This window comes from Macaca fascicularis, chromosome 2, assembly GCF_037993035.2.
Source record: "Macaca fascicularis isolate 582-1 chromosome 2, T2T-MFA8v1.1".
Lineage (NCBI taxonomy): Eukaryota > Metazoa > Chordata > Mammalia > Primates > Cercopithecidae > Macaca > Macaca fascicularis.
Genome location: NC_088376.1, coordinates 154,398,665 through 154,413,922, shown reverse-complemented (window position 1 = coordinate 154,413,922; position 15,258 = coordinate 154,398,665). Strand labels below are relative to the sequence as shown.

The following is a 15,258-nucleotide window of genomic DNA, read 5'->3' as shown; positions in this document are numbered from 1 at the left end:
TCCTGCCTCGGCCTCCTGAGTAGCTGGGATTACAGGCACGTACCACCACACCCAGCTAATTTTTGTATTTTTAGTAGAGACAGGGTTTCACCATGTTGGTCAGGCTGGTCTCGATCTCTTGACCTCGTGATCCACCAGCCTCGGCCTCCCAAAGTGCTAGGATTACAGGCGTAAGCCACTGCGCCCAGCCTTGTTGGCTTTTCTAAAGGTTTTCTTCGTGCAGCAGAGCACTCTCCTGATGCTCCTGGCTGGTGCTTATCCTGCTGGTTTTCTCTTCCTTGGTTGTAATCCAGTCCAGCCCTGCCACAGCCCCACATCAGTGGCTCTGCCTGCGATTCGAGTTCTCCCATGTCCCCCTGACCAACACCACTCGGCCTCCCCTTTTCCAAGATGTGGTTTTGCTTCATATTGGGTTCTATCGGGTTGTTATGATGAGATGGGTGTGGGACAGATGCTAGTATAAAGTGGCCAGTTTAATAAGTGGCCCTTTTATTAGTGAATATTTTCATGTTATGACAGATTTTTCTTTCTTCCCCTATCTTGTAACTGCAGGGACATGGAAAATGAATATTCAAAAGGTCAGGCCCTTAAAATATCAAGAAAAGTGATTGGTGGGGTGTAATGTAGGTTCCCCAAAGCCCAGAGAAGGGAGATGTTTCAATTAAAGGCTTTCGGGGACCAGGAATAGAAATGCAATTTAAACTAGTTGGGTGTGGTGGCTCACATCCAAAATCCCAGTGCTTTTGGAGGCCAAGGCACTGCAGGATCTCTTAAGACCAGGAGTTTGAGAACAGCCTGGGCAACACAGTAAGATTCTGTCTCTTTTTTGTTTTTTGTTTTTGTTTTCCGAGACAGAGTCTGACTCTGTTGCCCAGGCTGGAGTGCAGTGGTGGATCTCAGCTCACTGCAACCTCCGCCTCCTGGGCTCCCAGGTTCAAGTGATTCTCCTGCCTCAGCCTCCCAAGTAGCTGGAATTACAGGCGTGTGCCACCACACCTGGCTAATTTTTATATTTTTAATGGAGACAGGGTTTCACCATGTTGGCCAGGCTGGTCTAGAACTCCTGACCTCAGGTCATCCACCCACCTTGGCCTCCCAAAGTGCTAGGATTACAGGATTCTGTCTCTACTTAAAAAAAAAAAAAAAAAAAAAGTAGGCTAGGTGCAGTGGCTCATGGCTATAATCCCAACACTTCAGGAGGCCAAGGCAGGCAGATTGCCTGAGCTCAGGAATTCGAGACGAGCATAAGCGACATGGCGAAACCCCGTCTCCACACACACACACACACACACACAAAAATTAGCTGGGTGTGGTGGTGCATACCTGTAGTCCCAGCTAATTGTGGGGCTGAGGTGGGAGGATCGCCTGAGCCTGGGAGGTCTAGGCTGCAGTGAGCCAAGATCATGCCACAGCACTCCAGCCTGGGTGACAGAGAGACCCTATCTCTTAAAAAAAAAAAAAAAAAAAAAAAAAAAGAAAGAAAGAAAGAAAAAAAAGTAGCTGAAACAATGAAAAAAAATTTTTTTAATTCCCCTATAACAAGAAGTCCAGAGATGGGTGGCCCTAGGGCTGGTGAAGTCAACAGCTAAAAGACATTAGGGCTTTTGTTCAACAACTCAGTAATTCTCTCAGACATTTTTTCATGTCACAAGACAGCTGCTGCAGCTCCAAACATCACATTCTCGTATGACAATGTCTAAAGGCAGGAAGGAAGGGGCATTTCCTTTCGTAGAGTTTTTTTTTTTATAAGGATGAAAATCTGTTCCAGAAGATTTTGCCTTGAGTCCCATTGGCTAAAACTGGGTTCCATGCATGTGCCCTAGCTGCAAGGGATGCTGGGAATCCCAGTATCTAGCACTTCCTCCTGGACTGTGGGAAGCTGACTCTGCCAGGGTGACAATGGTTCATAGACAGCTTGCCCATGCACAGTGGGGAATGAAGAGTCCTGTACTCTCCTCCTCAATGCCCGTGTCTCTCCCACCACTGCAGGTCAGAGGACTCCCAGCTCCCAACCCCACAGTTAGCCAGCCCGGAGCCAGGAGACAAGAGTAATGAACCTGAAGATGCTGGGACCAGAGACCCAGACCCCACTCCAGAGGGAGCCTGGCAGTCAGACAGCAGCTCCGGAAGCAGAGCCCCGGATGAAGGTTTGTCCCTGTGTGCCCAGTCTTCCTGCCAGGCTCACGGTCCCTCCAGCTATGTTCAGCCCTGTTCTCAGGGTCCTGTCTGCATCCATGCTACCCGTGCGCCCAGTCTTCCTGCCAGGTTCATAGTCCCTCAGGCTGTGTCAGCCCTGCTCTCAGGGGTCTGTCTGCGTCCATGCTACCACCAGCCTCCAAACAGAGCCCACTCCCACCAGCTGCTCAGGCTGGGCTGGGGCCCTTTTCCCCAGCCCCATCATCCTAAGAACCTAGGCCTGGAGAATCTGGGGGGTTTAGAGCCATCAGGAGGTCAGGATACCTCGAGACGTTCCCAAACTTGCCAGGTGGCCAGGGTCACCTTTAAAAGCATGGATGCAGGCTGGATATGGTAGCTCACACCTGTGATCCCAGCGCTTTGGGGGGCTGAGGCGGGTAGATCACTTGAGTTCAGGGGTTTGAGACCAGCCTGGCAACATGGCAAAAGCTGGCTCTACCCAAAATACAAACAGATTAGCCCAGTGTGGTGGCACGTACCTATAGTCCCAGCTACTTGTGGGCACTGAGGCAGGAGGATCACTTGAGTCTGGGAGGTCGAGGCTGCAGTGAGCCGAGATTGTGCCACTGCACTCCAGCCTAGGTGACAGAGTGGGGCCCTGCCCTACCCCCCAAAAAAAAAGAAAAAGAAAAAAGAAAAACATGGATGCCCAGGCCCACCCCGGATCTCTGCATGTGATTCTCTGGGGCGGTGGGGGTGAGGTCATAAGCCTGGTTTTGTTTTTAAACAGCTGTATCGGTTAGGACATCGTTTGTCTCCCAGTGTCAGATCATTTAGCCCAAACCGGCTTAAGTTAAAAGAGAATGTATTGGTTCACGTAGCTTCAAAGTCCACGCAAGCTTCAGGCAGAGCTGAAACGTCAGCAGCGCCGCTGTCTCGACGCCTGGCCCTGCGTTGCTCTACAGCGATTCATTTCACAGGAGGCACTCCCCCCATAGTGGCAAGATGGTCACCAGCAGCTCCAGGCCCGGTCCTCTCAACTTCCAGGCCAGAAGCATGGAGGGCATTTCTCTTCCCTGCAAGTTTTGAGTCCAAGTCTTGGGCTAACTCCAGTGGCTCCCACAGCGTCCCTTGCCCTTCCTGAACTAGTCGCAGAGGAGGCTGCACTCAGCCTGGCTGGGCCTGACTCAAGTGCCCCTGGAGCTGGGTGGAGAGGAAGAGGAGGAAGTGGGACTCCCCTGGGGACAGGGATGGGGACTGAGGTTGGGCAGCAGAACACCAGGGGGCCACACAGACCCCCGGGCTTCCTGATGCTGCTGCAGGCGGGAGCCCACCGTCAAGGCCAAGCAACACTGGGGACCACAGACAGTCACATGTGTCACACCCCCTTCCTCCACATTACTCCAAACATTAGATGCCTGCAGTTCCCTGAGCACTGAAAATCTGTCCATCCTGGTGCCCGTACCTTGAGGAACCCACCCCAGCTCCTAAGAGACTGGCTTGGCCTTTCCTGACTGGGGTTGCCACGGCCTAAAATGGAAATAACACTTATCTCTGAGGCCACAGACAGGGCCTGGCTTGTGTCATCTTAGAAAACAGGGAAGAAGTCAGGCACAGTGGTTCATGCCTGTAATCCCAACATTTTGGGAGGCTGAGACAGGAGGATCACTCGAGCCCAGGAGTTTGAGGCTACAGTGAGCTACCATCACACCACTGTACTCCAGCCTGGGTGACAGAGCAAGACTCTGTCTCTTTAAAAAAAAGAAAGAGAAGAAAAAGAACATTTCTCCCCATGTCCCTGTGTGAAGTCCCAGGAAGGGGCTCTGACTGGCCAGCTTCACTCTTGGGCTGGTCACATTACAGGGAGACAGAACCAGCCTTGGTGGCCTTACCACACAGGAGCCTGGGACGTGGGGGGTGGCTATCTCAAGAGGGGACATGGCACAAGAGCCCTCTCCTCGGGCTGCCACCTGGGGAGGGATGCCTGGTTCCCCACCCTTTGTCCTGCGTCCCCACATCCTGTGCTTCCCCAGCAGTGGACGAGCAGCTGTTCCGATCCGTGGAGGGCCAGGCCGCCTCTGACAAGGAGGAGGAGGAGGAGGAGAAGTGGCGGGAGGAGCAGAAGATGCCGGCGGCTGAGGCCAAGACACTGCTGGCCCGGCTCTCCAGCTGCAGAGGCAGGTGTGTGGCCCGTCTAGGGTCAGCCACTGTGGGCCTCAGGCTCTCACACTCAGAGGTGGCCAGGGAAGCCAGGAGCACCCGGGAGGCTGGTTAGCCTGGCTCAGCCACCTCCCAGCCCCTCTGCGGCTCTGTCCCCTTGTCCCTCAGGGGGAGGTGGGAAGGCCCACCAGTATGTAGAGGATGAAGTGGGATGACCTTCCAGGGTACAGCTCGTGGCTGGCTTGAATTCCCATTCGTGCCTTCTCACCAGCACCTGCACCGGAGCTCTTGTGGCACTCCCAGACACCAGTGTCCCTCTCAGACCCCTTCCCAACCCATCACCCCTTGCCACACACCATTTTCACAGCTCTCCAGCCTGGCCCCAGGCCGGTGCTGGCTCCCTGTTTCATCCTCACCTCCACCCTCATGGGGACCGAGGACAGGCCCAGGACACCTGGGACACCTCGGACAAATCACCTGGCTTCTCCGAACCTCAGTCTTCTCGTCTGTAAGATGGGATGGTGACACTTGTGTGGCAGAGGCTGTGTGAGGATTTGAGGTCAAAGATATACAATGCCTAACAGGTGCCTGGTGCACAGGAGGTGGGAACGCTGGTGGGGGCAACAGTTATTATTGTATGGTAAAATGCTGTTGATTTTCTGGAGTTGTTGTTACCACCAATTCTTCATGTCAACAGCAAGCACTTATGAAGCACCTACTACTTGCCAGGCAAAATCTGAGAGACAGGGAAAATTGCAGTAAACCAGACAGTGGCCTCCTCTTTTGGATCCTCTAGTGAGTGTGACAGGCGTGAGGAAGAGGGGTCACACAGGGGCAGGGACAGAGGCGGGGCAGGGAGATGCAGGGAATGCCTCTCTCAGCAGAGCCCTGAAGGAAACGAGGGAATAAGCAATGCAGATGCTGGGGGAAGAGCATTCCAGGAAGAGCAAGTGCAGAGGCGCTGAGGCATGTTGGAGGGACCGCCAGGAGGCCACTGTGGCTGGAGCAGCATGAGTGTGGGTGGGTGGGAGGGAAGGTCAGAGAGCTCACGGAGCAGATCAGGTGAAGCCTTTGGCTTTTCCTCAGAGTGAGATGGGGGCTGTGGGAGGGTGCTGGGCAGGCAGGTGCCGTGGCCTGGCTTTGCTTTAGGAGGTCGACTCCACACCAGCACCACCTCTCCGAGGCTGGACAGAGTGGGCTCTGGGAAGCAGCCCCTGCAATGCGGGCCCTCTGCTTTGCTGCAGGTGTGATGACCAGACGGCGGAGAAGCTCATGACTTACTTTGGTCACTTCGGCGGTGCCGACCATGCCTGCACCCTGGGGGAGTTGGAGGCCTGCGTTGCCATGCTGGTGGAGCAGCTGAGGACTCAGGGCTGCGGTGGGAGGACCCTGGGGACCTCTGGGGAGGAGGTCAGCAGGTCCCAGAGATCAAAGGCTGGAGCAATTCTAGAGGATCTCACAGCTGGAAGGGTCTGAGGGATTGCAGCCAAGTCTCGTGCCCCATTCCCAAATGAGTAAACCAAGGCCCAGAGGGAGGTGATTTCCTCTGATTTAAATTTAATAAGAAATCTTTTGGTTGCAAATTAAAGGATCCCACCTCAAATTAGCTTGATTGCAAAACAGGAATTTATTGGAACATGGAGCTGAGAAGACAATGATCTGGACTTCAGGCACAGCTGGGTCCAGGGACTCAGACCAGATTGTCTCCATCTGTCTGCTGTGTTTTTCTGTAGGAGGTGGTCTCACTTTCCCATGCTTCAAAAGGGCTTACTTCATATGATGGGGGAAGGGAAGGCAGGACCATTAACAGCCCTAGACTTCCATCAGCCCACCTGGGAAGCCCTCAGAGGAAAATGAGTCTCACTCCTAATACACGAAATCTCAGGGAGGATCTCCGATTGGCCACCTCACTCATGTGCCCGTCCCTGGGCCAATCCCTGTGGTGGTGGGGCGGGTTCAGTGATTGGCATTGCCACCAAAGTCAGATGAAGTGGAGGAGGGGCAGTTTCCCAAAAGAAAGGGAGTGTGGTAGCAAGAAGATGGGGAGGGAGGCCGGGCATCAGCTGTCTCCATTTCAATAAGACCACTTCGCATTTCTCATTCTCTCTACTCTATAGGAACTTCTCTATTCCACAGTAGCCAAGTGTGCAATGCTGCTGAAAGCTGTCATTTCACTAAGCTGTTGCCCACTGTGCTTTTACGTACTGGTTTTGACATAGTTTTATATTTATACATATGAAATTCTAAGTCTGTACTGCTTTTTACTTATGCATGGCCTGATGAAGTCCTAGTTCCTTAAATAACTTTTTTAAAATGATACCAGCTGACTTGTATGACCCATGAACCACACGCTCGGTGCTGATGTGCTCTGTCTTATTTTATGTTCAAGGAGTCCAGTGAGGTAGGAAACGGGTTGAGAGAGGTCAGATGGGCTGGGCTGGGAGCCCATGCCTCATCCACGCCAGTGTGCCCCCCTTGAACCAAGGCAGCCACACCGTCCGCCCTGAGGCCAGGGGTTGAGTCACTGGGGGCAGGAGGGAGCAGAGGGGCCTGTTTGGGCTCCATCCTCTTAGTGCGTGAAATCAGAGACCAAGACAGAAGGTAGCAGGCCCTGGAGTGCTGCAGTAGATTGGACAAAGACCAGGACTATGCAAATATTCTGCTGAAATGTGCAAAAGGAAACAAAGTCGGATGTCATTACAGGGCAAGCTGGTGTGGCTGCAGCTAAACCTTCCAGTGTGATCGGGTCTGCACCACCTCCAGCTTGTGGAATCCCTGCACCGGGATAGGGGCATCCCTCACTTACTCCCCAGAGAAGGCTGCTAACACCAAGTAGCACGGCATGGCGGTTATGTGCTGGAGCCAGGCTGCCGGGATTCAAATCCTGACTCCATTTCCTATGTGACCTTGGAAAAGTTACTCAACTTTTCTGTGCCTCGGTTTCCTCACCTGTGAAATGGGCATAATAATGGTACTATACTGCATGTATCAAACAAGTGAACACTTGTGGTGAGTGCTCAGCAAACATGCGCCACAGCTGTCCCTGTTTCTAGCACTCTTTTGTGTTGTGCAGGTCTCCTAAGTTGAAAGTTGTTTCTACATTTTCTCCACCACCGCTCTGGTTTCCTGGAGGCCTTGATCTTGCCTGCCCAGGCACCCCTCAGGAAAGTCGTAGCCCTTGTGGCTGGGGAGGGTGCAGTACTGTGGGCCATCAGGAAATAAACTGGCAGTCACAAAGTTCTGAAGGGCATAGCCACTCCTTTTCTAAGAACATTTCAAGGAAACAGGGCTTGGAGGATCCTAAAATTAGCCGGCCTTCCAGTCTCATCCCTAGAGAGCAGAGGCACTGGGCCTTCCCTCCTCCTGCCCAAGCCCAGAGTGGACCCTGAGCGCCCTTGGGCACCACACTTTCCACTGCTTCTCTTTCCCTCCATTGGTGCCGGGGAAGGGACTGCCTCGTGCCTGGCATGCTTGCTTTAGAAGGCAGGGGCCACAAAGCACTTTGTGACTGCCTGGCATCCTAGTGTTACTGGATACGACTGATGGTTTCGGTGGCTCCCTGGCCAAGAGTGGGCCCATAACTCAGAGTAGGCCAACCAGGCCCCTCTCCTGGGACTCTCCATGCTGTGGGATGGGGATGGCTGGAGAGGGTCCTTCTCAGCTGTGGCTCTTGGATAAGAGGCTTGGGACACTCCCACTGTCTCAACCCTGTCCCATTCCTGAGGTTCTCCAGCTGCCAGTCCATTCTGGGATGTGCCCACTAGCCTGCTGTAAATGTCCTCTCTGTGTAAGCTAGCCAGATTGGTTTCTGCTGCTTCCCACCAAACTTAATTTGTTAAAAAAAATAAAATAAAAGGCCGGGCGCGGTGGCTCAAGCCTGTAATCCCAGCACTTTGGGAGGCCAAGACGGGCGGATCACAAGGTCAGGAGATCGAGACCATCCTGGCTAACACGGTGAAACCCCGTCTCTACTACAAAATACAAAAAAAAAAACTAGCCGGGCGAGGTGGCGGGCGCCTGTAGTCCCAGCTACTAGGGAGGCTGAGGCAGGAGAATGGCGTGAACCCGGGAGGTGGAGCTTGCAGTGAGCTGAGATCCGGCCACTGCACTCCAGCCTGGGTGACAGAGCGAGACTCCGTCTCAAAAAAAATAAAACAAAATAAAATAAAATAAAATAAAATAAATAAAGAAAAGAAAAGAAAATACAACAAAACCAGAGAAGAGAAGGGAGAATGGAGTCCTTAGAGTAGGAAACAAAATACACAATTTTTACATCAGTCCAACCCGCTGTGTGGCTCTAGGCCACACACTCAGCTTCTCTGGGCCTCAGCACCAGCCTCGGGGAGATGGAGTAGTTGATCCGGTCACCTGGAAGGCTGGGGGAGGCCAGCAAGGTAAGCACTGAGCCCCCTTCTCTCCCCAGGCAGAGTTGCAGCAGAAGGTGGAAGAGAATGAGCACCTGAGGCTGGAGCTGCAGATGGTGGAGACTGAGAGGGTGCGGCTGTCCCTGCTGGAGGAGAAGCTGGTGGACGTGCTGCAGCTCCTGCAGAGGCTCCGGGACCTGGTAGGCTCACGGGAGCTGCCACACTCAGGGAAGGGAAAGGAGCTCTTGGAGGGAGCCCCACCTGTGTCAGGCACCAGGCTCTAGGCTCTCCTCACAGTAGGCAGCTGTTACCCCATTTTACAGATGCAGAAATGGAGGCTCAGAGGAACCAACCAAAAATAGGGTTGGGGGTCTCCCCAGGTCATTTTAAGAAGCTAATAAAACTCTTGTATGTATCATTTTCTGGTTCTGTTCTCAAAACCAGAAGAGGATAAATAGAAGAAAGACAAGAAAGGAAAATTATAAACTAACGTGACATTTAAACATGGACACAAAATTATTAAACACAATACTAGCAAACCAAATCTGGCAGTGTTTAAAGAAATGCAACATGACCAAGTTGGACTTATCCTAGAAATTCAAGGATGATACCACATCAAAAAATCTATTACCAAAATATACCACATTGCAGATTAAAGGAGAAAGACCAGATGATCATCTCAATTGATGCAGAAAAGGAAGTCAATAAAATTCAATCTCCTTTGATTATAAAACTCCTCAGCAAATTAAGAATAGTAGAGCTCTTCCTTCACCAGATAAGGGCTCTCAACCAAATACTTCATGCAGATCTCACACTGACTGGTGACGTGTTCAGAGGAATCCCCCTAAAATCAGATGTGGCTGGGCGTGGTGGCGCATGCCTGTAATCCCAGCACTTTGGGAGGCCAAGGTGGGTGGATGCCTTGAGCTCAGGAGTTTGAGGCCAGCCTGGCCAATATGGTGAAACCCCCATCTCCCATCTCTACAAAAAAAAAAAAAAATTTGTTGGGCATGGTGGTGTGTGCCTGTGGTCCCAGCTACTTGGGAGGCTGAGGTGGGAGGATTGCTGAAGTCCAGGAGGCAAAAGTTGAAGTGAGCTGAGATTGTGCCGCTGCACTCCAGCTTGGGTGACAGAGTAAGACCTTACCTCAAAAAAATAATTAAATTAAATTTAAATTAAAATCAGACTCAAGACAAGAATGCCTGTCATCACTGTTTTTATGCGAAGCAGAGGTTCCATCCAATGCAGCAAAATGAAAGGGAAAGGCTATAAGGATTAGAAAGAAAGGAAGACCCAGGTCTGTGGGGCTCTGAAGTGGGCTGTGCCCTGTGCGTCGGGCTGCCTGGGCCCCGGAGCTGCTGAGGTCCAGCCCAGTGTCCATATCCTGGGCAAGCAGAGACCTGGGGATGGGCCCCGAGAGGCCAGTCCTAGCCCAGGCAGGCAAGGGCAGTGGCTCCCAGCAGAGGCCATGGGCCATGCAGCCTCAGGATAGATGATGCGGCCCCTCCACCTCCCAGCTGGGTGCCTTTGGCAAATTTCGCTTTCTTTCCCAGCATTGCTTTTTTCTGCTGGTTAAAATGGGCATAATAAAACATGTTGTTGCAAAGATCAAATGAGCAAATGCATAAAAATGCTCTTAGGGTTATTTCCCAGTGTCTACCTGGGCACAGATGGTAATCCTTAGGTACGTGATCTTTGATGGCATGCATCCTGCCCACTGCCCCACTTACCCTCCAAGAGTCTCTGAGAAACACAGGGTGGGCAGCCTAGGGGTAGGGGGCCAGGAAGGGATGAGGGTTGGGGAGGGGCTTGATCTGTCCCCAGGGAGCTGCCCAGAAGCCCCTAGGAGACACCAGTTCCCGTCGGCTGAACAGGGACACAGCAACCAGTCTGATCCAGCCCTGTCTCCATTTCTTTTTAAGAACATATCGAAAAGAGCCCTGGGGAAGATTTTGCTGAGCACGCTGGACGCTTTCAAGGACCCCACCCACGGTAGGAGAGCACCCCAGTCTCTCAGAGCCCAGGCAGTGGCTGGAGGGTGTCCTGAGGAGGAGACTCCAGCGTGCTTCATCCTTAGCATCTTGTCTACAAAACAATCATGTTATTCCTGTCCTGCATGCTTTAGAAAGTTGAAGGGGCTTTTAGCAAGAGCAGAGGCACAGAAGCCCCAGGCAGAAATGCCAGACAGAAGCCCAGTGAGGGGATGGGTGGGCGCCACCGGCAGCACTGCAGCCACATGCAGGGGAGGTGCCCCAAGGGTTTTAAACCCCTGAATCCTTATGAGGGCCCTAGAAGGAATGAGTTGTTATCCCCTTCCTACAGAGGAAGAGACTGAGGCACAGGGGTCAAGTGCTGGCCGCGCCCAAGCCTGGGACATCTCCCTTAAGCACTCAGTAACGTGGACCTGGTGTTTACACGAAGCTCAGGGAGCAGAATGGCAGGAGTGCCAGCTTATGCCTGGTGCAGCCAGGCCGAGCTCCCGACTCACGGGGCTTCACAGGCTGACAGGGCAACCAAAAGCCCTTTGCTCGCTGACCTCCCCGGGCACCACTGGGCAGAGCTTAGGTGCACCCACTGCCCTGAGCAGTCCTTGCCCTCGTGGAGGAGATCAGAAATTGTGTGCTCCAAGCCCCCTCTCCGGGGTCCTCGGGGGGAGGTGGTCCACAGAGCGAGGAAGCTGGGCAGGGCTGGGGAGGGGCACAGGGGGTAAGGGTGGCTGGGTCTCAGGAAGGAGGGACAGTAGCTCTGTGGGTGAAGGCAAGCAGACTGATCCTGCCCTCCCTGCCTGCTGTTTCCCTCCAGTGGGGAGGCCCAGCCCCGCAGCCATCCTGGATGCCCTGCACCAAGCCTTGGCTGCCTGCCAGCTGTTGAGGAGACAGCCCTCCGCACCAGCCTCTGCAGCAGCTGCGCTCGCCAACCCCCTCCTCGTCTCCTGCTGAGGTTACTGGCCCAGCCTGTGGGCACCCTGCTCAGCCTGACTGCCTTTGGACCAGCCTCCATGATCAGCCCAACCACTGACAGCTAGTCTGACCACCGTCACATCATCAGAACTTGAGTCTGTGCTGGCTCCTTCCAAGGTTGAGCCCAAGCCCAGAGCCTCCCACTGCAGTGCCTGGAAGCCACCCCTTCCTTGGGCTCCTCCACATTCCCTCGTAGCCCCTGCATTCCTGCCACCAGAGTCCACATTAAAGCCCTGCAGTTGCTGGATCAGCCTGCACCTGATGCTATATCTTTCCCCTGCCCTCAGGGCAGAGGTGCCCACTTTCTAACTGAGTCTGACCCCGAATCTCTTCCCCAGGGTTTCAGGATCTCCTCCCCTCCCAGCACTGTCTCCTTCCTCCCACCAGCATGCCTGCTGCAAGGGAGACTGGGCCCAACCTTTGGGATACCTGGTCTGTAGGAAAGCACTCCACACCCCAGGAAATGTTGATGACTAGGAAAGGCTGCGGGAATTCCAAGGAATAATCACTGTAGGCTCCCTGGTGGAAGCTGGCCTTGAACCAGCTCTAGAAGACAGGTAGGATTTAGGCAAAAGAGGAGGGAAGGGCATAGAATCTAAAGTAACCGCAAGAGCAAAGGTGTGGAACCAGCAGGGAGCCTCAGGAATGCAGTGCTTGGAGCCCTTGCTCCTGAACACACAGTAACTCCTGAACTGCGAGCCACTCCTCCCAAACTGCGTCATGGGGTTGCAGGAAGGAGTGGCCAGATGCCTGGTATCACCTAGCTTAAACTGTCATGACAGAGAAAGAGCCATTGCCAAACAGTGCCATGGGGGTGAAACCAGTGCTAAATGGAGGTAAAATTAAGTGTTGTAAGAGCCCAACCAGCAGGGGTCTGTCCGAGCCTCGGGATGCCTGGGGAAACTGCAGGAGTCAGGGGAGCCCTGTCTGCTCTGAACCTTGGTGGGAAGGGGCAGGGGCAGGGGCAGAGGAGGAGGTGGAGGGAGGGCTGCAAAGATGATGGGTTTCACCCTGGCCTTCACTCAGGGAACCACTGCAAACGCCTAAGCAGGGAAACACAGGCCCAGAAACTTTCAGATGGTTCCTCCGGAAATGGAACAAAAGAGACCAAGACCAGTGGCCACCACAGAAGGGCCACCCCCACCCCTGGTCCAATTAGATGGGACGGGCCCCCGGATCCGTGGGGCCACATGCAGCGCTGGCCCCGGGGAGGTGGTCTGAGCAGGCAGGGATGCGCCCAACTTGCTCCTCGCATCTGGGCGGAGCCCACCAGCCTTGCACCTCAGGCTCTGCGCTGCCTGCGGGACCCAGGTCCTGCGCTGCCTGCGGACTCAGGCCAGGCAGGCTCCCATGTGTCCCAGCTCAGTCGCAGGGCCAGCTGCTCTGTGTCCTGAACATGGTGGTGGCTACATGAACCTACACATGGGTTAAAACTCACTGTGGGCCGGGTGCGGTGGTGGCTCACGCCTGTAATCCCAGCACTTTGGGAGGCCGAGATGGGCGGATCACGAGGTCAGGAGATCGAGACCATCCTGACTAACACGGTGAAACCCCGTCTCTACTAAAAAATACAAAAATTAGCCGGGCGCGGTGACGCCTGTAGTCCCAGCCACACGGGAGGCTGAGGCAGGAGAATGGCGTGAACCCGGGAGGCGGAGCTTGCAGTGAGTGGAGATCGTGCCACCCTCCAGCCTGGGAGACAGAGCGAGACTCCGTCTCAAAAAAAAAAGCAAAAAAAAAAAAAAAAAAAAACTCACTGTGGACAGATATGAGAGTTCAAGGCCCCAGGGGGCCCTCATCACAGGGCACCTCGTCACAGGGGAACCCCCAAACTTTTGTGAGTTTTACCTCCAGGAACTTTACTATGTTCGCACAGTGAAAATAGAAGAGAAAGTCCCCTCGTGCTTCCGGCAGGAACAGGGAAAGTAATCATTTTAAAATATGCCAGGACATTCTGTGCTTTTTAACAAGGCCTTCCTTCAAAAGAAACTATTTTAGGCCGGGCGCAGTGGCTCACGTCTGTAATCCCAGCACTTTGGGAGGCTGAGGCGGGTGGATCACAAGGTCAGGAGATCGAGACCATCCTGGCTAAAACGGTGAAACCCCGTCTCTACTAAAAATACAAAAATTAGCCGGGCGCGGAGGCGGGCGCCTGTGGTCCCAGCTACTCGGGAGGCTGAGGCAGGAGAATGGCGTCGGCCCGGGAGGCGGAGCTTGCAGTGAGCCGAGATCGCACCACTGCACTCCAGCCTGGGCGACAGATCGAGACTCCGTCTCAAAAAAAAAAAAAAAAAAAGAAACTATTTTACCAGGGCCTAGCCCACTAGGATTTGATTAGAGCCTAATCAAACTGGGGGAAGAGAAATACCCACCTCCAGTCCCTTCAGCCGTCCTGTCCCACCTACGAGAAAGAAAACCTAAGACGTTCACAGCCCAGGGCCCAGGCTCACTAAAAGACTGAGATCTAATCATAGGACTGTAGAACACATCCCTTCCCACCACACCTTCCCAGCACATCACTAAAGGTCTCTTTACCTCTGAGTAAAAGGTAAAAGTTCCTTTTACCCAGTGCAGCATGCCAGCCTTTTAGCAAAAAATACAAGGCAGATTAAAAGGCAAAAAGCACAGTTTGAAGAAATAGAGCAAGCATCAGAATCAGACCCACCTATATGGCAGGGATGTTGGAATCATCAGGCTATAAATTTAAAACAACTGTGATTAATATGCAAGAACTCTCTTGGGAAAAGTTGACAAATGTAAGAACAGATGGGTAATGTAATCAGAGAGGTGGAAATTCTAAGAGAATCAAAAAAAAAAAAAAATGCTAGAGATAAAAAGCACCATAACAGAAATGAAGAATGTCTCTGATGGGCTCATTAGCAAACAGGGCACAGCTGAGGAAGGAATCGCTGAGCTTAAGAATATGTCACTAGAAACTTCCAAAACTAAGAAGCAAAGAGGAAAAAAGACCGAGGAGTGTGGGGGAAAGAGCAGAATATCCAAGAAATGTGGGACATCTACAAAAGCTATAACATGCATAATAAGAGTACCAGAAAGACAAGAAAAAGACAAAGGAACACAAACCATATTTAAAGTAATAATGACTTAGAATTTCCTCAAATTAATGTCAGACACAGATCCAGGAAGCTCATAGAACACAAGTAGGTTACATGCAAAAAAGAAAAGAAAAGAAAAAACTACCTAGGTATCATACATTCTAACTTCAGAAAATCAATGATAAAGAACACACCTTGAAAGAAACCAGAGGGAAAAATAACACCTTACCTATAGAGGAACAAAGGTGAGACTTAACATCAGCCTTTTCAGAAGCCATGCAAACAAGAAGAGAGTGGAATGAAGTAGTTAAAGTGTAGAGAGGAAAAACAAATACACCGAGAATTTTGTATCCTTTGAAATTATACTTCAAAAGTGAAGGAGAAATAAAGACTTTCATCAGACAAACAGCAAGTTAGATAATTTGTTGCCAGTACACCTGGCTTGCAAGAAATGTTAAAAGAAGTCCTTTGGAGAGAAGGAAAAGTACACAGCTCCAAAATTTGGATTTACATAAAGAAAGGAAGAGCTTTAGAGAAGGAATAAATAAAGGTAAAATAAAAACTTTTACTTATTATTTGATC

General features: G+C 52.3%; 1 protein-coding gene across 9 annotated transcripts in view; it reads left to right on the top strand.

Annotated features, from left to right (window-relative positions):
- EFCC1 (EF-hand and coiled-coil domain containing 1) overlaps window positions 1–11,877 on the top strand; it is a 44,234-nt gene extending 32,357 nt beyond the window's left edge. For 3 of the 9 annotated variants that reach the window (XM_005571762.5, XM_074033167.1, XM_074033169.1), the window contains exons 3-8: window positions 1,990–2,147; window positions 4,173–4,317; window positions 5,541–5,706; window positions 8,720–8,860; window positions 10,583–10,652; window positions 11,463–11,877. In XM_005571762.5, the coding sequence (XP_005571819.3) occupies window positions 1,990–2,147; window positions 4,173–4,317; window positions 5,541–5,706; window positions 8,720–8,860; window positions 10,583–10,652; window positions 11,463–11,599 (817 nt within the window). In that variant the 3' untranslated portion in view covers window positions 11,600–11,877. Of the gene's footprint in view, window positions 1–1,989; window positions 2,148–4,169; window positions 4,318–5,540; window positions 5,833–8,719; window positions 8,861–10,582; window positions 10,653–11,462 lie in introns of those variants that run through there. The other 6 variants (XM_015431353.4, XM_074033166.1, XM_074033168.1 and 3 more) reach the window with 4 other exon arrangements.
- Window positions 11,878–15,258: the final 3,381 nt, after the last annotated feature.